Source organism: Oncorhynchus nerka, linkage group LG4 (assembly GCF_034236695.1).
Source record: "Oncorhynchus nerka isolate Pitt River linkage group LG4, Oner_Uvic_2.0, whole genome shotgun sequence".
NCBI classification, from domain to species: Eukaryota; Metazoa; Chordata; class Actinopteri; order Salmoniformes; family Salmonidae; genus Oncorhynchus; species Oncorhynchus nerka.
The window spans coordinates 15,405,341-15,428,580 of NC_088399.1; the positions used below are offsets into that span (position 1 = coordinate 15,405,341).

At 42.2% G+C, this 23,240-nt stretch overlaps 2 protein-coding genes across 2 annotated transcripts in view; one reads left to right on the forward strand and one right to left on the reverse strand.

Moving 5' to 3' along the window:
* Positions 1–2,582, reverse strand: part of crata (carnitine O-acetyltransferase a) — a 29,118-nt gene extending 26,536 nt beyond the window's left edge. Inside the window, exon 1 of the mRNA XM_029647487.2 lies at positions 2,335–2,582. Coding sequence (XP_029503347.2) covers positions 2,335–2,361 — 27 coding nt within the window. The 5' untranslated portion in view covers positions 2,362–2,582. The remainder of the gene's footprint in view (positions 1–2,334) is intronic.
* Positions 2,583–5,984: 3,402 nt separating this feature from the next.
* On the forward strand, positions 5,985–21,690 carry ptpa (protein phosphatase 2 phosphatase activator). The gene is made up of 10 exons (XM_029647498.2): positions 5,985–6,090; positions 8,862–8,971; positions 9,373–9,459; positions 12,002–12,127; positions 12,266–12,383; positions 12,624–12,723; positions 12,827–12,951; positions 13,155–13,255; positions 17,620–17,727; positions 21,525–21,690. The coding sequence occupies exons 1-10, from the start codon at positions 6,009–6,011 to the stop codon at positions 21,597–21,599; spliced, it is 1,032 nt and encodes a 343-aa protein (XP_029503358.1). The 5' UTR covers positions 5,985–6,008; the 3' UTR covers positions 21,600–21,690.
* The last annotated feature ends 1,550 nt before the right edge of the window (positions 21,691–23,240 follow it).

Below are 23,240 nucleotides of genomic sequence, written 5' to 3' on the forward strand. Positions count from 1 at the left end.
TACAGAATAAACATATTCCAAAATATGCATCCTGTTTGCAACAAGACACTAAAGGAATACTGCAATAAATGTGGCAAAGCGACAACTATTTGTCCTGAATAGTGTTATGTTTGCGGAAAATCCAATACAACACATTACTCCGTATTTTCAGGCAGAGTGGTGGCTGCATCATGTTACGGGTATGCTTGTAATCGTTAAGGACTGGAGAGTTTTTCAACATGAAAATAAATGTAATGGCGCTAAGCACAGGCAAAATCCTAGATAAAAACCTAGTTCAGTCTGCTTTCCATCAGATATTGGGTGATTAATTCACATTTCATCAGGACAATAACCTACAACACAAGGCCAAATCTACACTGGAGTTGCTTACCAAGAGTACAGTGAATGTTCATGAGTGGCCGAGTTACAGTTTGGACTTAAGCTTTGGAAATGCAGTATAAGGCGTGGCGCTCCAGAGAAGGTGAGGTAGGAGTAAGCACCAGACAGGAGTGCCTTGAGTGGGGGAGAGGTCACCAGGTCAGTGGGGGCCTGACTGGAGCTCCAGAGAGGTCCAAGGAGGGAGAGATAGGAGTAAGGCCCAGACAGGGGTACCTCAAGTGGCAGAGACATCACCAGTGGCTGCCTGGAGGTCAGGTAGGCCCCAGGGAGAAGGTGTGTGAGTGGGCCAGCCCTCCCTGATCCTTTCGCTGGTGCAAAGAGCTGGCTGGACTGAGTGGCAGCCCCTGGAGGCTGCAGGTCAGTCCCCTGTCTCAAATGTCCCTGGTGGCAGAGAGCTGGCTGGACTGAGTGGTGGCCCCTGGAGGCTGCAGGTCGGTCCCCTCTCCCTGGGTCGGCCTCAGCCCTCCTTGGCCCTCTCCCAAATGTCCCAGGAGCAGGGGGCTGGCTGGATGGAGTGGTGCCTTCTGGAACCCCAGCTAACCCTGGCCCTCCAGAGCTCGATCACTCAATAAATGGCTGATAAAGGGCGGGAGTAACCATGACCCTCTTTAGATAGGGGTGTCAGGGTAGCCTAGTGGTTAGAGTGTTGGACTAGTAACCGGAAGGTTACAAGTTCAAACCCCCGAGCTGACAAGGTACAAATCTGTCGTTCTGCCCATGAACAGGCAGTTAACCCACTGTTCCTAGGCCATCATTGAAAATAAGAATTTGTTCTTGACTGCCTAGTTAAATAAAGATAAAACATTTTTTTTTAAAGATAGCCAAATGGTAACACTGCAAAAGCTGGACTGTAATTGTTCCATTCATTCAAGTCATAAACATCGATTTTTTTTTTAATTAAGCCAAAAAGCCCAAAAGTAATTGCCGTGGATTGGCGGGAATAAGTCCCTCAACCAATTGCAGTTGGTTGTATTCATGAACGTCATATGGTGTGGACGCTATTGAAGTTGTGGACGTATTTATGTAAGTTCAATTTAAATGAATTGAAAATAGCCAAATTCAAAAAAATACAAAAGCATTTGGCTTACATTGTTTTGACGAGGTCCCTGAACCAATAACAGTTGGTTGAATTCATGCAAGTGATATGGGGTGGAAGCTATTGAAGTTTAAAAAAACATTTTTTTTTAAATGTATTCATTGAAAAACAGCCAACGTTTTTAAAAATAAATACTAAAGTAATTGCGAGGTCTCTGAACTAATCACGGCTGTTTGTATTCATGTAAGTCCTATAAAAGGTGGAAGAATTTCTCTGTAAAGAGAATTTTAAAAAACAAAAAGATTTTAAAAAAACAATTGCTAAACAATTTGCAGTGGATTCGAGGGAAGTCTCTGAATAATGTCAAATTGATTTGAGAGCGATATTTTACGTTGTTGTGAAGCTATAGAGATGTTTTATTACCACGCAAAAGTAGGCGTTGCAGTGTTAAAACGGTCCGCCTTAACCGTCAGCGGAAGGAGGGCAACGGTTTAGCTACATTTTGACTCCAAAAACAACCGAAACCGAAGTGCAAAAACAAGGGGTGTTACTTGTTCGCTATAGTCAGCTGATTAAGAATGTCATGTATACCATTCTTGCACATTTTGTTTAATTGGTATTAAACGAGGAAAGTCTGAATATGTAATATAATTTTAACAGCAGCAACGATATCAATAAGGCAAATCTCCAGCTTGACTTTGCCCCCGACTAGTTAACGTGTTACACATTGCTTGACACACACAGCGAGACTGTAATTGCGTAACATTAGCTAGCTAGCTAGCTACAGTTATTTGACTCAATGCCCATTGTTTTCGATATATAACTAGAACACACCCTACGAACACTTGTTTTTCCTTGCTAAACCGTTTTGCGGGCTACAAGGGAGCTATTCTAGCTAACGTTGTTGATTGTGTACTCACCATCGTCCTGGCTAAAATGCCCAACATTCTGGATTATTCGGAAAGATCCGCCCACAAATGCCCGGTGCTCAAAGTACAGGAATGAATCTGTTTCTCATTCCCAGCTGAACTCCAATGAACGGGCCACAAAGCGTATTCAAGGGCGAATAGTTACTTCAGGAGCACCCTTCAAAACAACAACGCCAAAGATAGTACTAGCTAGCGCAGTTACAGCTTCACTACGTTGACACCTTTTGGTAACATGATCTCCTCGCCGGTCCCAGTTCCATTCACCAGGGGCGATAGCAAGTTTTTTTTACATTTTAATTTTGCTCTTTCCATTTTGTGAAAGCAAGGAAGAGCTGCTTTCCCTCACTGGCATTGGCAGCGTGTTTAGCTATAAACTAATGTCGTTCTTTAGCTCTTAAAGGGTTTACTATTCAAAGCAAAGCATGTACATATAGTCAATGTTAAATTTAGTAAAATAATTGGTGTAATTACTTTGATAGACTACAACTTTATTATTTTGGATTGTGGCGCAGTTAGATCACAAAAAAATATCTAAACTAAATGTGTTGCCTGTGAACTTTAAGACAGAAATAGGACAAAGAACATGAAAATAAAAAGCAGGATAATGTGGACAACACTGTTAGGAACGCAAAGCTACTCTGAATCGTTCATGCTGTGGGTTTCAGATAAATAGATGCACGATTTACTTTTGTAAAATGTTCAATGTAAATGAAGTTATATTTTAGTTGAATGATGATGTCAGCCAGTCTCCTAACCTGTTACGTTAATTCTCATAGCCTATACACTGAGTATATAAAACATTTAGAAGCGCCTTCCTAATATTGAGTTACACCCCCATTTGCCCTCAAAACAGTCTGGGAATGGTCTCTACAAGGTGTCTAAAGCGTTCCACATGGATGCTGGCCCATGTTGACTCCAATGCTTCCCACAGTTGTGTCAAATTGGCTGGATGTCATTGGGTGGTGGACCATTGACTGCGGACATGGGGAACTGTTGAGCGTAAAAAATCCAGCAGCGTTGTAGTTCTTGACACACAAACCGGGTGCCAGGCACCTACTACCTACCCGGTTTGTGTGCCCATTCACCCTCATGTCTCAAAGCTTAAACATCCTCATTTATCCCGTCTTCTCCCCATCATCTACAATGATTGAAGTGGATTTAAAAGGTGACATCAATAAGAGAGCATAGCTTTCACTTGAATTCACCTGGTCAGTCTATAGCTAGGTTTCCATCCAATTGGCCAAATATTTTCATACGAAATTTTACGCTCATCCGCATAAAGAAAATATGCGCGTTTTCCAACCAGTGGTGTTTCCACCAAACGGACTTGTTGCAGATTTTTTTTAAATCAGTGCGTGATGACCTAGTGCACACAATACTTACTTTTTTCCGTAGCATTTTAAATTATTGTTTTTGCGATAAATAGCAAATGCGCCTACTCAGGTCTTGACAAGTGCGCTCTAGCCAACGGCTTGTAGATACAGTGCGGGTAGTCTAGAGTACATAATGAGATTATTATGGGTAAATGTGACAATATTTTTTATTTGTCAACCAGCATGTCAAGCATCGATCATCATGTCATGAAAGAAGCATCAAGATCACCGTGCACTTTCACCACCCTGTGAAGTTCATAATACCTTATTTAATATGTTAATAAACTGTTTCCCAAGTCGTAGTGGGAGGACCACGCACAATGTCATGGCGTGACTCCAAGTTTACTTCGATATGATGGTTGTTTTATCAGTATTTGTGCATAAAGGCATTTCCACCGCCATTTCTCGCGTAATACATTTTACCAACACAAAAAAGATCCCACCATGTCAAACTAATCTGTCGGCATTTATACAATTGTACCGAAACGTGTTGTTTTCTTCAAAGCTGTAGTGATTTGTTTTATTATGATATGACTTCACTCGCATAAAAACTGGATTTATGCTGCTGAGTGGCGCAGATCAGACGTTGTGTAGATCAAATCAAAACACTAAGTGACAACACTGCCCCCATGCTGCGGAAGGAATTATACCGTGTGTCTCAATTATCAGGTAGTAAACAAATATATCGAATCCCAGCGCGTACTATAAGGAGCCGCCTCTTTTGTGACGAAAAATGACATTACAACACTCCGAATCTTGCGTCTGCATTAAATATGCGTTAAAAACAACTGCGACCTCGGAAATCTCTGACTTCCGAGTTCAGTTCGTTCAAGTCAATTAGGAATTCGGTGAAAACGAGCTCCGACTGGGAAAAATAGTTTTGAATGGTCATCCAACTCTGAATTCCAAGTCGGAAACTGGCGTCATTCTAGAGCTCCCGACTTGAAGATCACTGATGTCATGCTTTTACCTCATTTTTTCCCCGGAGTTGCAAGTTGTCTGGAAAGCACCAAGAGTTTGTAGAAACTTACGCTACCATTTGTAAATAAATAAATAAAATGTTAACCTTAATTTAACTTTGAAAGTCAGTTAAGAACAAATTCTTATTTACAATGACGGCCTAACCCGGACGAGGCTGGGCCAATTGTTCGCCGCCCTATGGGACTCCCAATCACGGCCGGTTGTGATACAGCCTGGATTCGAACTAGGTTCTGTAGTGACACCTCTAGCACTGAGATGCAGTGCCTTAGACCGCTGCACCACTCTGGAGCCCAATAAAGGCCTCTAGTGGCGAAAAAAATGTAGCATGTGCAGCAGGGCCGTTGAGGGCTTCCACCATGCTTCAGGCGGAACAGCAGGGTGGGGATTCCTATGGGTTGCAGCCTCAATGGCGCTGCCCATGCTGTCACAGATGCTATAATGGCACAGATATAAAGACGAGTCTGCTGCTACTCTGTTTATTTTCTATCCTGATTGCCTAGACACTTTTACCCCTCCCACATGCAGATGTAATGTTAATTACCTCAACTACCTCGTACCCCTTCACATTGACTCTGTACTGGTACTCCTATATAGCCTCATTATTATTTTCTTGTGTTCATATTTCCTTTTTTTGGGCAAATATTTTCTTTGTTTTTAACTCCGCATTATTGGGAAAGTGCTCATAAGTAAGCCGTTCACTGTAAAGACTACACCTGTTATATTCGATACATGTGACAAATAGAGGACTCAAATCCGATTCTATATACATCTATGGTGCCTACGCACTAGTCTCTGCAGTGCCCCGCAACAACGCACGAGGGCGCGCTGCAAAAGCCGCTCGAGACTAGGGTGAAAGTTGAAAGGTGACTAAATGTTGTCAAAACTTCAACCAAAGATTTGTATAACTACCCCAAGATAGACAACAACGTGTCGTTTCCAATGGGAGCAAATTAATCATAGTGGGGAGAACAAGCAAGGAGGTGGGCAGAACCAAGCACGAGCTAGCGAGATCCTATTTGCGCGTTCTGGCAGGTATTTACATATATCCGTTATGGAACGCCTCTACTATCTTGAAGCGCGCGTGCGCATTAATTTCCCCTTCTAAACAAAGCAATTTAAAAAAAACTTTGTCAAAGGGTAAAGTCTACCAAACTTAGTCTGCGTCGATTTTTGGAAACAAAACTGTATTGAGATTAAATGTTTCATCGATGAGAAAATTTGCAGAATGTCAGCCAAAATCAATCTCGCGCCATCTTCTCCATTGGCTTCCTTTCATCACCATATTTGGTAGTGAGTGGAAACGCCAACCGGATGCTTCACATTTATACATCCGGTGAGATATCTGGCTTTACCGCTATTCTTGTAAACATGGCGGAGACTGAACACCATTCAGGTAGCTGATTTCATCGTTTAATGCTGAATTTTCTGGAATATTAAAATGAATGCAATGGTTTCTCATAAGAAAGAAGTAGAAGGAGATTCCCCATGTGGAACAATGCTGCTCGTAACTTTTCGTGAGCCAATGAATAGGTCCTGGTTAGCAATGTAGCTAGCTAGACTATTTGTTCGTGGTTAAGTAGCTGTCTAATTCGAGGCGCTAGCTAGTAGTGAGCAAATTACAGAACCTTATATCTATTGCATGATGTAGATGATAGCTAGCTAAATTAATGTTGTACAATCAGCATGAGTTAATTAATGGCTAATGACTATGTTACACTAGCAATGCAATTTGCTAACCTAGCTAGAAGCTATTGGTAGAATATGCTAATGCACTGCCATTTGGGCATAAAGTCAATGGACGGAAAAAGGCTATTGTCCCCGCCTCGATGTCAGGCTGTGTCATAGTTTATACAGTGCACACTGACATTAGTTAGACTATATCAATGTGTTCATGTGCTGCTCAGTAATTACTGTTTTCATAATTTATAAAACGGGTGGGTCTAATGCTGATTGGTTAAAACCGCATTCCAGCCGATGTCTATTCCACAAATTACCACCGGAGACAGTGGACTGCACAGTGAAATGGAACAGATTAAATAGACATTAACGTCAGATTTAGCAGGTGGTCATTCGTGGAATAGTCACCGCCAGGAATGCGGTTTTAACCTATCGGCATTCAAGATTATAACCACCCATTGTATAATTGAGTGATAATGCCCGCGAAGCCAGTCTTTGGAGGATATATTGTCATGGGTGTTGTTTGGCCCGACGCATCTAGGGTTGCTACCCAAGCCGGGTGGTCTATCAGTTCGGTTGCTAGAGACGCGACCTAGTCTCTATGGATTCGACGTTCTAAATGTTCTATTGTCATACTGGTTGTCATCGTTCTTATCCCTTGCTTGATAGCTAGCCAACTACGGCTAAATTACAGTCACGTCAAAAAAATGCACCCAGAATAACAAAGTATTTGCATTTGTTGAAGCTGTTTTCTGGTGACACTTATTTGGATACATCATAACAATGAGCTAATGAGGCGCGATTTCACATGGCATAGCAAATGTGCTCACTCGTCAGGACACTGTTGTTCATAGGAGCTAGCCAACAACACAGCTAATACAATTAGGACACCCGACTGACGCAGCGCTCTAAGGCACTGCACCGCAGTGCTAGAGCCGTTGACCCTGGTACAGACCCTGGTTCGATTCCAGGCTATATCACAACCGGCCGTGATTGGGAGTCCCATAGGGCGGCGCACAGTCGTTAGGGGTTGGCTGGGGTAGGCCATCATTATAAATAATTAGTTCTTAACTGACTTGCCTAGTTAAATAAATAAATCACTGAAGCTGGAAAGTCTGCAAAATATCTGCACTTAATTTCGTTGTACATTTTTTCAATTGACATTTCTTTGTATATATCCATAGAAATTATGCCAGGTGATTCAGGATTTCCACTCGCTGAGACACTGCCTGTCTGTCTTGTCCCAACTCCCGACACATTCATTACTATGGGACTGCTGGAGATCTCATTTGAATGTTGAAACAATGTTGCAAATGTCAGAGACTGACAGCAAGGTTTATACAAATCTCTGCTGTTGAAAACCTAATTTTAGTCTAAAAGAAATGTGAGATCATGTCTAGATGCTTTTTATAGTGGAGATCAAGTTTATAAATTGCCTGGCTTGGCTGATGATCCAGCGCATTGCACAGTCAGATGGAACAGAGTAAATAGGAATTTTAACAGTGTATATTTAGCTGGATTAGACCCACCTGTTGTATATTGCATGATATAGATGATTGCTAGCTACTTTCATTTTGTACAATCAGCATGAGACAATTAATGGCATATGACTGTTACACTAACTACGTAACTTTTAATAGTTAGCTAGCTATTGATATAATGTGCTAATAGCCATTTGGGCATGAAGTCAATGGATGGAAAAAGGCAATATTGTCCCCGCCTTTCCCTTTCGGTGTCAGTCTGTGTCATACATGATGCCATAGCTTTATACAGGGCACACTGACATTAGTTAGACTATATCAATGTTTTCATGTGCTGCTCAGTGATGACGAAAACAAATCTGTATGGATGGCGTGCCAATGCTTGATGAGTATCCCATATATGGGCTGCATGGTGCAGGTCACTGTAGGCCTTAAGTCCTTGAAATCATTTTTGGGGTGTATTTGGTTGCAACTGGAAAACTCCCCTGCACTCGACGATGTTAGATTGTTTCTTTTGCCCGGTCATTTTACTGAGTGGACCAAAGACAGGTGAAAAAACAAGCTTGTTTTGCCTTAAGTTAGAAACCCAGAACATGAAATCATTTAAATTGCGTGTGTATTGTGTGTTATGTATTTTTGTGTGTGGTTATTCTTAAACGTCTTATTACTCAAACAGAATTTTTTGGGGAGGGCTGAAGCGGACAGTATTGTATTATGTCTCAGAATCAGGCCTCGAACACAGTGCAGCATTATAAGTAGTAGCAGAAGTTGCTCCTACAGAAACAGGGTCAGAGTTTGGATATGGTAATCTGACTGTTTGGTTAAAGGGATAGTGCAAGATTTTGTCAATTAAGCTACTTTTATGTCTCTGCGTGGAGTTTGAAGGAAGTTGACGGTAATTTTGCAAGCCATTGCTAATTAGTGCAATGACTGGAACATCTAGCATGCAACTCGAGCTATTGGGACAGCTGACATGCCATGACTCGTTTCCCCTTCTACTCTTCAGGCTCCTCCCCCGAAGATGACACACCACCGATCCCTGTCTGTCAGAACTTCATGGTGCCCAAAAAGGAGATCAGCATGTTTCCTGATATGGGGAAGTGGAAACGTTCCCAGGTACGCCACACCTATGATAGGTTTAGAAATGAACCTATCTATAGCCCAGAGGGTTTAGACACCCACTACATGGAAATGGAAAAACTCCAGGGGCCTGTTCATTAGGCACCAAATGGAAGTAAATTGACTTAAATGGGGAGGGACTACTGGGACGAACTCTTTAGTTTTCCATTGTAAAAGCTTTTTAAAAGTATTCTGTTGCGTAGTCTAATGAACACAACCCAGGTACTCGGCATGCCTCAACCCAGATAGTCATGTTCAAGTAGATGAGTCTTTATTATCCCAACCGAATATACAAAGGGTATATGAAACCTGTTATGACAGCATTGGAGAACTACAAGAGTCAGGTCCTCCATTCAGAGTACTAACCATATCTCTCTACCCTTCCCTCTTCCTCAAAGGCGTATGCTGATTACATGGGATTCATTCTGACGCTGAACGAGGGAGTGAAGGGAAAGAAACGTACATGTGAATACAAAGTGTCTGAGGTATGTAGCACCCTTTCTAACACTAGTAACTCCTGATGTAGTGACATATCTTCAGAGGTATGTAGCACCCTTTCTAACACTAGTAACTCCTGATGTAGTGACATATCTTCAGAGGTATGTAGCACCCTTTCTAACACTAGTAACTCCTGATGTAGTGACATATCTTCAGAGGTATGTAGCACCCTTTCTAACACTAGTAACTCCTGATGTAGTGACATATCTTCAGATGGAAACCAGGTTTATTACACATCGTTCATTTAAAGCCCCCATGCAGTCTGTTTAAATCATCACTGTCTAAATCATGGTGTTTATTAAGTGAAAATAACTGTTCTATAAACTATTTTTTTGTATATACAGTGCCTTTGGAAAGTATTCAGACCCCTTGACTTTCTACATTTTGTTACATTAGCCTTATTCTACAATTGAAGGAAGTTTTTTTTTCTCTTCGTCAATTTACACACTACCTCATTTTTATTTATTTTTATTTCACCTTTATTTAACCAGGTAGACAAGTTGAGAACAAGTTCTCATTTACAATTGCGACCTGGCCAAGATAAAGCAAAGCAGTTCGACACATACAACAACACAGAGTTACACATAGAGTAAAACAAACATAGTCAATAATACAGTAGAAAAATAAGTCTATACACGATGTGAGCAAATGAGGTGAGATAAGGGAGATAAAGGCAAAAAAAAGGCCATGGTGGCAAAGTAAATACAATATAGCAAGTAAAACACTGGAATGGTAGATTTGCAGTGGAAGAATGTGCGAAGTAGAAATAGAAATAATGGAGTGCAAAGGAGCAAAATAAATAATTACAGTAGGGGAAGGGGTAGTTGTTTGGGCTAAATTATAGGTGGGCTATGTACAGGTGCAGTGATCTGTGAGCTGCTCTAACAGCTGGTGCTTAAAGCTAGTGAGGGAGATAAATGTTTCCAGTTGTCATAATGCCAAAGCAAAAACAAGGGACATTTTTTGGGCGGATAATTTATAGAAAAAAAAAAAATCTGAAATCACATTTCAATAAGTATTCAGATCCTGTACTCAGTACCTTGATGAAGCACCTTTGGCAGTGATTTCAGCCTTAATTTTTCTTGGGTATGACGCTACAAGCTTGGCACACCTGTATTTGGGGAGTTTGTCCCATTTTTCTCTGCAGATCCTCTCAAGCTCTGTCAGGTTGGATGGGGAGCGTTGCTGCACAGCTATTTTCAGGTTTCTCCAGAGATGTTTGAACATGTTTAAGTCCGGGCTCTGGCTGGGCCTCTCAAGCACATTCAGAGGCTTGTCCCGAAGACAGCCAAGACAATGCAGGACTGTGTGCTTAGGGTCATTGATCCAGCGCATTGCACAGTCAGATGGAACAGAGTAAATAGGAATTTTAACAGTGTATATTTAGCTGGATTTGTTGCTCAAGGACAGAACGGCACATTTAACGACCTTGTCAGCTCAGGGATTCATTCAGCAACCTTTTGGTTTAATGGCACAACGCTCTTAACCGCTAGGCTACCTGCTACCCCGTTCTCTAGAGCTTACCCCTACAAAGTAGGAAGATGCATATGAAAATAAAAGATGACTGCTCGTTGGTCAGACTATTCAGATCAGATTGTGATGTTATGCTGTCGGTCAAAAACTCCATCCCACCTGAACAGGCTGTAATTCCACCCCACCTGAACAGGCTGTAATTCCACCCCACCTGAACAGGCTGTAATTCCACCCCACCTGAACAGGCTGTAATTCCACCCCACCTGAACAGGCTGTATTTCCACCCCACCTGAACAGGCTGTAATTCCACCCCACCTGAACAGGCTGTAATTCCACCCCACCTGAACAGGCTGTAATTCCACCCCACCTGAACAGGCTGTAATTCCACCCCACCTGAACAGGCTGTAATTCCATCCCACCTGAACAGGCTGTAATTCCATGCGTAAAAAATACATGTAAATCCATTTATATTGTATTCTTGCCTTTCTTAGCATCACATACACGGACTACTACTGTCCCTCCTTTTCATGAATTATGGAGTAGTTTGGGAGGTGAAGTGGGAGGGCCATCTACAGCCATAATAGCGAAGGTGACTTGTCAGTCAGTGTGAAAGATGGGCAAATCCCCCCTCCATAATGGGTCTCAGGAGGCAACTTTTCTTTCCATCATCAGGAAGACCAAGAGGGACACAGGGAGAATGGGGTCATATCAAGCCACAATGCCTTGTGCTGTTGTTGGTACACAAACAAGAAGTATTCACCCCTTTGTGTTCTTTTCACATGTATTTCCCTTAGAGCCTTGGGAAGTAACAATTGATGGCAAATGTATTAATTAATTTGAAATAAAAACATATCTTGATGATATTGAAGTATACCACCTACCTGAGTCAATACATGGTGGAAACACCTTAGGCAACAATTACAACTTCACTAACTTTGCATGTCACCTGAATAATAATGAACTATCCTTCTAATAAGAATCAAATGTATCCAAATAACAGTTAAATATGTTAGCAGGGTTTTTGTGAATGTTTCAGTGTGTCTGTTCTCATTTCAGACCATAGAGAAGCTTCTGGTTCTGTTGGGGACTCTGGACCGCTGGATAGATGAGACTCCTCCTGAAGACCAGCCCTCTCGCTTCGGCAACAAGGCCTACAGGACTTGGTACGCCAAGCTCGACCAGGTAACACTCACACACAAAAGGTTTATACTATTCACAAGTGTTTTAATAAAATTGTTTGTGTGTGAAAGGTTTTGTTGTGATATGCAGTCGCTCTGAGTTTCTGCTAAATGACACAAATGTAAAAAATGGTGTGTGTAGGAAGCAGAGGGCCTGGTTGCAGCAGTCATCCCAGAAGACAAGGCAGCTGCGGCTCCAGAGATAGCTGTGTATTTGAAGGAGGCGGTGGGCAACTCCACCAGGATAGACTATGGAACAGGTAACACCCAGACAGACGTCCCTAACGTGTGTGTGTCCCTGTTTCACATGCCCACTAGAGGGCACTGTTGAATCACAAATCCCGTTCTTTCCCTCTTCAGAACGCTGTCCTTTACAAATATATTCTGCCTTTGACTTTGGTATTGCCCACTACAACTCTATTAGTAACAATAGGACATACTTCTATATATCACATCTGTGTGTGTGACTGTCCATGAATGACACAGGTTGTTGTTGTCAGGTCACGAGGCTGCGTTTGCCATCTTCCTCTGCTGTCTCTGCAAGATAGGAGCTCTCAGGGTAGATGACCAGTTGGCCATCATTTTCAAGGTGTTTGACAGGTGAGACAGGCACTGTTTTATGTGTGCACAATCTGTAAATGATTGTATGTGCCTCGTATGGACTATAAATGAAATAACAACTTTCTTTTTAAACCCCCACCAGGTATCTGGTGGTCATGCGCAAGCTTCAGAAAACCTACAGAATGGAGCCTGCTGGCAGCCAGGGGGTCTGGGGGTTGGATGATTTCCAATTTCTACCTTTCATATGGGGCAGCTCCCAGTTTGTAGGTAAGAGGCCTACTCCACTAGCCCAGGCAAAGCCTACTTCACCCATGCACAGCGGAAGTATTTGAAAATGTGTGTCATGCATATTTGATAGTCATAAGGGCTATAATGCAGTGTGCCAAGGGAAAGAGTGACACCCAGTGGTCGGTGTGTCTAATTACATTTTTTTTCTTTTTGTCCTCTGCTTCCTCCTCCCTTTGTCCCAGACCACCCCACGTTGGAGCCCAAGCACTTTGTCGATGAAAAAGTGGTCAACGAGAATCACCACGACTACATGTTCCTGGAGTGCATCAAATTCATTAATGAGGTGAGCGGGACATTTAGGCAGAAGGAAAAACAGAAAATGGGTGTTCCGCAGGGTTCAGTGTCCATGCCACCGCAGTTCAGTTCATACACACAATGAATTGTATGTGATGCGGGTTGTGAATTTATATTTTCTCCCTATTGCAATTCTATGGGGATTTCTAATGTGTTAATTGAATCACTGAATTGATTTGAGTTGACTGAATTTTGTTTCACAAAACTCTGATCATCATTTTGTGAGACAGAGGAATTGGACTTATGTATTTTTACAAATCTTTTTTCAATACATTTTAGTCATTTAGCAGAGCGACTTACAGTTAGTGCATTCATCTTAAGGTAGCTAGGTACGACAACCACATCTCAGTCATAGTGACTTAAAGCAGCTATAAGCAAATTCAGTGTTAAGTCATAAGGCCAGTGTTAATGCAAGAAAAGTAAGGACTGATTTGTGTACGCCATTCCACCGACAAGATACACACACACACACACACACACAGTACCCTATATCCATCTTTAGAAGAGGGTGTGTTGGGTGGTGGCAGAGAGAGGGGAATGTGATTTTGAGACTGTGGCAGAAAAGGAGGGGAAGGGAGGAGGTGTTGCTATGTCCTGTTCCTTCCCCCAAACGGCAAAAAACTGCTGCAGCTGCGGGGGGCCTCCCTCTTCCTCTCCTGATCTCTCTTTCTCTCTCTCTTTTTCTTCTCAATTCAAAGGGCTTTATTGGCACTGTAAACATATGTATTGTAAACATATGTATTTACAATTGTGTTTGTTCTTCACTGGTTGCCCTTTTCTTGTGGCAACAGGTCACAAATCTTGCTGCTGTGATTGCACACTGTGGTATTTCACCCAGTAGATATGGGAGTTTTATCAAAATTGGGTTTGTTTTCTAATTCCTTTTTGGGTCTGTGTAATCTGAGGGAAATATGTGTCGCTAATATGGTCATACATTTGGTAGGATGTTAGGAAGTACAGCTCAGGTTCTACCTCATTTTGTGGGCAGTGTGTACATAGCCTGTCTTCTCTTGAGAGCCAGGTCTGTTTTCGGCTGCCTTTCTCAATAGCAAGGCTATGCTCACTGAGTCAGTACATAGTCCAAGCTTTCCTTAAGTTTGGGTCAGTCATAGTGGTCAGGTATTCTGCCACAGTGTACTCTCTGTTTAGGGCCAAAGAGCAAACTAGAATGCTATATCTTTAAAAAATTAATTATTTCTAATGTGTCAAGTAATTATCTTTTTGTTTGGTTGGGTCTAATTGTGTTGCTGTCCTGGGGGTGTGTTTGTGAACAGAGCCCCAGGACCAGCTTGCTTAGGGGACTCTTCCCTAGGTTAATCTCTCTGTGGGCGATGGTTTTGTTAAGGAACATTTGGGAATTGCTTCCTTTTAGGTGGTTGTTGAAGTTAACACAGCTTTTCTGGATTTTGATAATTAGCGGGTATCGGCCTAATTCTACTCTGCATGTATTATTTGGTGTTTTACATTGTACACTGAGGATGTTTTTGCAGAATTCTTCATGCAGAGTCTCAATTTAGTGTTTGTCCTGTTTTGTGAATTCTTGGTTGGTGAGCAGACACCAGACCTCACAACCATAAAGGGCAATGGGTTCTATAACTGATTCAAGTATTTTTAGCCAGATCCTAATTGGTATGTTGAATTTTATGTCCTTTTCATGGCATAGAAGGCCCTTCTTGCCTTGTCTCTCAGATCGTTCATAGCTTTGTGGAAGTTACCTGTGGTGCTGATGTTTAGGCCGAGGTATGTATAGTTTTTTGTGTTGTCTAGGTCAACGGTGTCTAGATTGAATTTGTATTTGTGGTCCTGGAAACTGGAACACCATTATTTGTGTCTTACAGAGATCTACTGTCAGGGCCCAGGTCTGTCAGGGCCCAGGTCTGTCAGGGCCCAGGTCTGTCAGGGCCTAGGTCTGTCAGGGCCCAGGTCTGTCAGGGCCCAGGTCTGTCAGGGCCCAGGTCTGTCAGGGCCCAGGTCTGTCAGGGCCCAGGTCTGACAGAATCTGTGCAGAAGATCTAGGTGCTGCTTGAGGCCCTCCTTGGTTTGGGACAGAAGCACCAGATTATCAGCAAACAGTAGACATTTGACTTCAGATTCTAGTAGGGTGAGGCCGGGTGCTGCAGACTTCTAGTGCCCTCGCCAATTTGTTGATATATATATATATATATATATCATGTATGTTGAAGAGGGTGGGGCTCAAGCTGCATCCCTTCTCACCCCATGGTTCTGTGGAAAGAAATCTATGTGTTTATTGCCAATTTTTTGCTGCACACTCGTTGTTTGTGAACATTGATTTTATAATGTTGTATGTTTTTTTCTTCCCAATACCACTTTCCATCAATTTGTATAGCAGACCCTCATGCCAAATTGAGTCAAAAGCTTTTTTGAAATCAACAAAGCATGAGAAGACTTTGCCTTTGGTTTGTCATATGGTAATTTGTTAAAAAGCCTATTTGACATTTGCTCATTACATTGTTTTCACTGAGAAAATGTACGAGTGTGCTGTTAATGATAATTCTGAGGATTTTCCCAAGGTTGCTGTTGACGCATATCTAGTTATTGGGGTCAAATTTGTCTCCACTTTTGTGGATTGGGGTGATCACTCCAAATATTGGGTAAAATGCCAGAGCTGAGGAGGATGTTTAAGTTTAGCCAATTGGAATTTGTGGTCTGTATATTTTATCATTTCATTGAGGATACCATCAACACCACAAGCCTTTTTGGGTTGGAGGGATGTATTATGTCCTTTTTAATTCATTCAATGTAATTGGATAATGCAGTGGGTTCTGGTAGTCTTTAATAGCTGAGTCTAAGATTTTTAATTGATCATGTATATGTTTTTGTTCTTTGTTATAGCAACAAAAAGATTGGGGAAGTGGTTTATTCGTACATCTCCATTTTGGATAGATAACTGGTTAGATTATATGGGTTCTTCAATTACATTGAGCTGATGTGCTGTTCCTTCTTTTTCCGTAGTGTATTTCTGTATTGTTTTAGTGTTTCACCATAGTGAAGAAGTAGGCTTAGGTTTTCTAGGTCTCTGTTTTTGGTTGGATAGGCTTTTTTACTGTGACGTTTACACTTTCACTATTACACTGAAATGTTTTGTCCAGGAAGTTTTCTCAGTTGGTTGGTAGGTCTTCATCTATAGCATTTCTTAATATTGTGTCGTTTGACACCTCATGATTGGTATTGCTCCGTTCAAGTAGACTGTAAACACCCTCGGAGACTCTGGGTACACAGTACTACTGCCAAGGGATGAGCTGTAGGTGTACCTACCATAGGAGTCTCCTCAAAGCTTACAGACCCAGCGTGCGACAGATCTGCAGGAGATCGAGAAGGGATGAGCTGTAGGTGTACCTACCATAGGAGTCTCAAAGCTTACAGACCCAGCGTGCGACAGATCTGCAGGAGATCGAGAAGGGATGAGCTGTAGGTGTACCTACCATAGGAGTCTCAAAGCTTACAGACCCAGCGTGCGACAGATCTGCAGGAGTTTTTGTTGGTGGTTTTGTCTTGGAGGGCATATTTGGGAGGGAATACAGTCACCTCCAGATAAGTGTTTGTCCCCCCTGGGGGGGGGGGGGTGTATATATGCAGGTTTCTTTTGTGTGTGGATGTGCCTTTTTAAGCACACTTCTCTCTCCCTCCCCTGTTTGTGTGTGTGTTGTATGGTCTCTCAGACAAACTGTTGTTCTGCTTGCATATCTTCTCTCTTTCACGTGCGAACGCTCACATGCTGACACAAATGTGCATATATATACATAGTCTCAGCCTCTCTGGGAGGTTGTGTGTAGTGTACTAAACTCACCAGAGTAATTTCCTTCCCCACATGCTGTTGTGAATCACTCCTTCCTTCAGGGTACCCTCACTAGACCCCACCCCCGTCCCTCTCTGGTGGAGGCCCGGGGGAAGCCAGGGGCTAGGGTTGGGTTCCTGCCCCGGTCACAAGCCGTCCTCTGGGTTTTGGTGGGGGGGGGGTGCTGTGGAGGGAGTGTCCCAAACACTACCACTACATTCATTCATTCAGAGCCCCTATTGCTCTCTTTGTCTCTGTCTTTCTTTCTTCCCTTGGGGTAAATATAAGGACACACACACACACACACAGAAAGAAAAAAGAAATGCACTCTCCTCACTGGCACCCCAAAAAGTATGAGATGGACAGTGGGACAACTGTTGACCTGCCTGTCATTATGTCTTGTAATGTCTTAGGCTTATATATTCCTTACTGGCTGGTTAGCTAATGGATGAATTAAACATATATTTCACGCTCTCCTCCTTTCTCTCTTCCCCCTCCCCCTCTCTCTTTCTATATTACCCCCCACACACACACACACTCTCTCTCCCCTCCCCCAGATGAAAACTGGTCCGTTTGCTGAGCATTCCAATCAGCTGTGGAACATCAGTGCTGTCCCCACCTGGTCCAAAGTCAACCAGGGCCTGATCCGAATGTACAAGGCAGAGGTAAGAGGAGACACCCCCCACAGAGTGAGAACAATCTAAATCTACACTTAAAAGTGTATGATGAACCTTGACAGTGGGTCCCCCTAAAATAAAAGGTCAACGATAAAGAAAATGGGTCCCATAACATTAACAGTTAAATTGCACTTGGTTTCTAACACGTTTTGAAGATGTATATCTTTTAGTTAACACAGTATCCTATGACAACCAAGATATAAACAGTGGAGTCATAAGTCAGTCAGGTTACAAGGTAGTTGTACTTATCCCATTAAGATATTTGAGTCACACTCTCTCAAATCAAGGGGTAAATGTCATTAGTTGAAATCAGACTTTTCTTTTTAAAGGTGAATTTTGTCACCTGGATTTCCCCAGTGGCAGTTTGAGGTATTACAGACTAGCGATTCAATTTCATGTCAGGGGTCATGAAAGTAGTTTAATCATTAATGTTTACAGAATTTTGAATTTCACTCAAAATATAACTTAAGACATAACGCTATCTTGAAGTGTGATTATAAATGTAAATGTGTTCTGAAGAGCGAGTAGGCTAATGATTCTATTGATGAGTTAGAGGCAGGAAAGGGTTAAACAAGAGAGGAACTGAGAGAGCGGAACAGTGTCAGTATGTGTGTGAGAGTATCGCTGGCCCCACCCCCGTCTCCTGCCTGAGCCCACATCCTGTGTTTTCAAGAGTGGGCCTGCTAGTCTTCCCAGAGCTGAGGGGCCAAGCTGTCTGCTAACACCCCCCCCCCCACCCATCCCCCATCCTTCCCAGGCTCGCATTCCACTCTCCCTCCCCCGGCCCCACATAGGGAATCAGCTCTGTCTCTCTCCCTCTTTTCTCTGGTTCTCTCTACCGCTGCCCTGCCTCTAGCCTGCTGCTTGCTTCCCTCCTCAGCCCTTTCGCAATTTCTCAACTTCTGCTAGGGCACAACAACAAAATATGCAACTCTCAGACAAGACGTTCTGTTCAAATGTTTATCCTGACCCTGGTGGACTTTTTTTGGGGTGTTAATTTACAGACGTTATAAAGTCAATTGACAAAGACTGAACAAATGTGGATTGAAGAAGTACTTACCTTTTTTAGAGACCTCTGATACTTGATACCAGTGTAGCATGTCAAGGTGGATGTCAAGGCTGTTGTATGAACCATAAATCAGCTAAAATACTTATTATTGGGAATTGTTATGCTATTACCATGTAATGTGTTTGACTATTGAAGTAGATAGGTAGTGCTGAGTGATTAGGTTGTTTTAGTACAAAAAAATAACAGTACATTTTTTATTATTTTTAATGCTTATCACTTAACCATTATTTATTCACATTACTTAATCAAATATTTCAGTTGTATATATTACATTTGTTTGATGGCTTTTATTTCATTCCAACTCAGGGTGGCAGGGTAGCCTAGTGGTTAGAGCGTTGGACTAGTAACTTAAAGGTTGCAAGTTCAAATCCCCGAGCTGACAAGGTACAAATCTGTCGTTCTGCCCCTGAACAGGCAGTTAACCCACTGTTCTGAAAAGCGTGTAGGCTAATTGAATTGCCTAGTTAAATAAAGGTAAGATAAAATAAAAATATCATCTCTATTAAATTTGTTTTTTTTAACCTTTATTTAACTAGACTTATACTGTCTGACAAAATCACTGTTTTAGTAGTTCTTCAAAGTAAATAAGGCATACTTTTATGACTTCTGAATACTAACTATCGATCACTTAGATCACGCATTTTCAGGAAGAGATACATCGAGAAGCAACTGCTCTCTATCCCTCTTGATCCCCTATTCTGCTCTGCCTCTGCCCCATACAGACCGAACAAGTAGGCACGCAATGGATTATGGTCATTGTAGTTAGTTTAGCACAGAAAACGTGGTAATTATGTTTAATATTGGGCTTTTGGAAACTACAACTCCCTACTACATTGCACAGTTCGGTCTTGATTTATTGCTAGAGAAACTGCAGTGAGAAAATGAGCATGGAGCTCACAGAAAAAACAAAATGGAATTCTAATTATTGAACCCACTTCAGTCAATTACTTGTTTAAAAAACAGTTAATCGGTGAGCACTAATACTAGGTAAATACTGTAAAATAAAGTGTTCCTCAAGGTTGCACAATAATAATTTTGACGGCACACATCTAAATCTTTAGCATTTTCTGTGGATTCACATTGTTTATTACTTTGAGCCACTGAACTACCGTATATCAGTCATTTCCAATGGACGGAGGCACAAGGAGACATTGAATCATTTCACTCTTGGCGGCTAGAGATGTAGTGTATAAAAAGACAAAAAGACACACTGTATATGTTCTCAACATTTTAATGGTAAACAAACACTTCGGCACACTGCATTCTTCAGGGCTGCAAATGATCAGCGACGCAACATTGCGTCAGAGGAGAGAAGCTCTCGCTAGCAAACTTTGACACAATGCTTGATAGACTAGTTTTAGACCAGTTTTACAGGCTGTTCCGAAGATACAACCACAGAGATTTTGGCAATGTGGTACTACCAAGTAGTAAGCAGAAGCAATGTTAGTCATCTGTTCGAGGTCAAGGTGTTTATTTATATATGATTTCTTTCTTTATTTTAACTAGGGACTAGTGGTCAATTTGGAACTGGGCAACTCAATCACCCCAACAAGTCTATCACCTTTAGGAGTGTGAACTAACTGCCAGGTGAAAGCCGTCTCCATTTAATTGTTTTCAATGGTGATCACACCATTGTAGAAACCGGCATGGATTTGAAAAATGACTGTACTCAAAAACTCTCATTCCATTTATCAAAGTTTCATATGCCAGCGATCTGAGTGTGAAGTTAGCGGGTTCGCTGCCGCACAACGCCACGCCCACTAGCGTTTCTTCTCCACAATGAGCCTGGATTAGTTTTCCTACCTGATGCCTTGTAGAATGCGAATACATTCTGACCCTTCTAATTGGCCCCAGATTCCAATGGGTTGTGCCAGAGCCATCATTGGTTTGATACTCTGATTGGTTAGAGACGATCCAATGATACATTTGTTTCGTACAACAGCCCTGATTTTGAGACATCCATGGAGAGTATAAATACCAATGTCTCGTCGGGTCTGGAAGTGGCTAGCTAGCCACACGAAAGGCAGATACAACTCTCAATGGTTAGACGAATGTAAATGTGACCAAATTGTCACAGCCAGAGGTAACTGAGCCAGGACTGGCAGCTGTGGGTGAGATGAAAGATGACCTGATAAGGGTTAATGGTAGCTGTCCTGTGGTAACTCCAGTCTCTGAAGCATTTATGCAAATGATCAGCAATGCAAATTTGTGATAACAATCAGTGATTGGAAGCTCTTGCAAGCAAGCTTTGACACCTTGCTGGATAACAAATCCACCAACTTGCTTTTTTAGAGGCTGTTTGGAAGAAACACCCATGAGTGGAGATTTTTGCTTTATTTCAGGACATAGACCACCTTATGTGAATTGCACGAAGTTGCTTGCTCTAGACAAGTCCATAGCTTTGGCTTTGGTTGGTGTGTATGGATGATGCTAAACCAAGTTTGCACTAGATGACGTAAAGCAGTGTCAAGTTGTACCATTTCTGTTCTGCACCACTGGTCTTCTATTCGCTTTATGTATTTCTCACAGGGTAAACAAATATCTCAAATGTCTCATCTCTGATACCTAATCTCTTTCTTTCCTGTCTCCATCTTTCTTTTTAACCCCCCCATTTCTCTTTCTTCCTTATCTTTCTCTCTCTTTGACCATCTTCTTTTTATCTCTCTTCATCCTTGTAAATTCCCTCCCTTCTCTCTTTCTCCTCGTCTACTCCTAGTGCTTGGAGAAGTTCCCTGTTATTCAGCACTTCAAGTTTGGCAGTCTCATCTCCATCCAGCCTGTGAAGCCCTGACGGCCATCCAAAGAAACCATGTGTGTGACGGAGAGACCAAACTCCCAACATCCCTTGAGGATGAACGCCCGATCCTCACCCAAGAAAGATCCCCAAATTCATCCCTAATATTAGCACAGACACCAACCCCAAAATCTGTCTCTTTCGAGAACAAATACCCTCCCCAAATTGCCAATGACGGCACCACGATCATCAGTGACTCAATTCGGTTTTGTTTTGTTGTCTTTCTGTCCCCCTGAAGATTGAAGGGTTTGTGTGTGTGTGTCTCTGTGTGTGTAAGCGTGTTATGGAAAGCTGTCAGTCATTCTCAATGCAATACTGAGAGTGTGTGCACCTTTATTAGTGTGTCTATTTATTTCTATAAATGTACGAATGCTGACCAGGGTTCTGTTCATTAGGCACCAAATGGAAGAAAATGGACTGAAAGAGGGGACTAACTGAACCTGTCCAATAAGTAACACATTTTTTGTTTTCTGTTGCGTAATATTTTGGAACGTTTTCCATTGTGTGCTCTAATGAACACGCCCCTGGTGTAGCAGGGATAGGTTAGCCTTGTTGGATAAACATTGCCGAGACAAGAGCTTGGCTTTACTGTGAGTGGCCTGATGTGTATAGCTCCTACCCCATACTGGACACTTGAGTCCTTGAGACAGAGCTGTTTTTTTTTTACAACGGATTGTGATATAAATGTGTTTCTCTGATTATTTGAGATATTCTAAATTCCTTAGCAGTTCTGATTTTTTGTTTTGAGTGTCCACTGATGTTTTGGCCAACTGTTTTCAGTTTTGTTGCATAATGTGTCTGTCATTATTGCCTGTATGATCATCTAAGTTGTAAGTCATATTATAATAATTTGTTAACTTTGGTGTTCGGTCATTATTTCGTTGAAGCTGGTGGTTGGTTTTGAAAATGTCAACGTAAGTACTCAAAGAACTTATTAAAATGAAATAGGGTTAGAAATTAAACATAAAAATGTGAGTATACCCTTTTGACACTATTGTACCAACCTGACCTGTACCGTGCTGGCTTGGTCATCTTTCTTTCACATAAGCCTTTTCTAACACTGTTCCAGCATCCATGGTGGATGTGTAACCATGCCAGAGCAGTACAGCTCCTCTCAGCTTGGGTCTGGGTCTGCTCAGTATTGTGAAAAGGGTTATCGGTATACCACTGAGGGTTCGATTGTGCATCTGTAAAAGTATGTGAGTGTTTTGGTGACAAGCCGAATTTCTTCAGCCTCCTGAGGTTGAAGAGACGCTATTGCGCCTTCTTCACCACTTTGTCTGTGTGGATGGACCAATTCAGTTTGTCCGTGATGTGTACGCCGAGGAACTTTAATTTTCTACCCTCCACTACTGTCCCGTCGATGTGGATAGGGTGGTGCTCCCTCTGCTGTTTCCTGAAGTCCACGATCATCTCTGTGATTTTGTTGACGTTGAGTGTGAGGTTATTTTCCTGACACCACACTCCGAGGGCCTTCACCTCCCCCTGTAGGCCGTCTCGTCGTTGTTGGTAATGAAGCGTTGTTGGTAATCACTGTAGTGTCGTCTGCAAACTTGATGATTGAGTTGGAGGCGTGCATGGCCACACAGTCGTGGGTGAACAGGGAGTACAGGAAGGGCTCAGAACGCACCCTTGTGG

What these genes read in the sequence shown, in the direction of transcription:
- ptpa (XM_029647498.2), top strand. Translation starts at nt 6,009, where the DNA reads ATGCTTCACATTTATACATCCGGTGAGATATCTGGCTTTACCGCTATT. An exon ending in GTGAATACAAAGTGTCTGAG is followed by an intron (nt 9,460 to 12,001) that starts GTATGTAGCACC and finishes TTCTCATTTCAG; the next exon opens with ACCATAGAGAAGCTTCTGGT. An exon ending in CAGGATAGACTATGGAACAG is followed by an intron (nt 12,384 to 12,623) that starts GTAACACCCAGA and finishes TGTTGTTGTCAG; the next exon opens with GTCACGAGGCTGCGTTTGCC.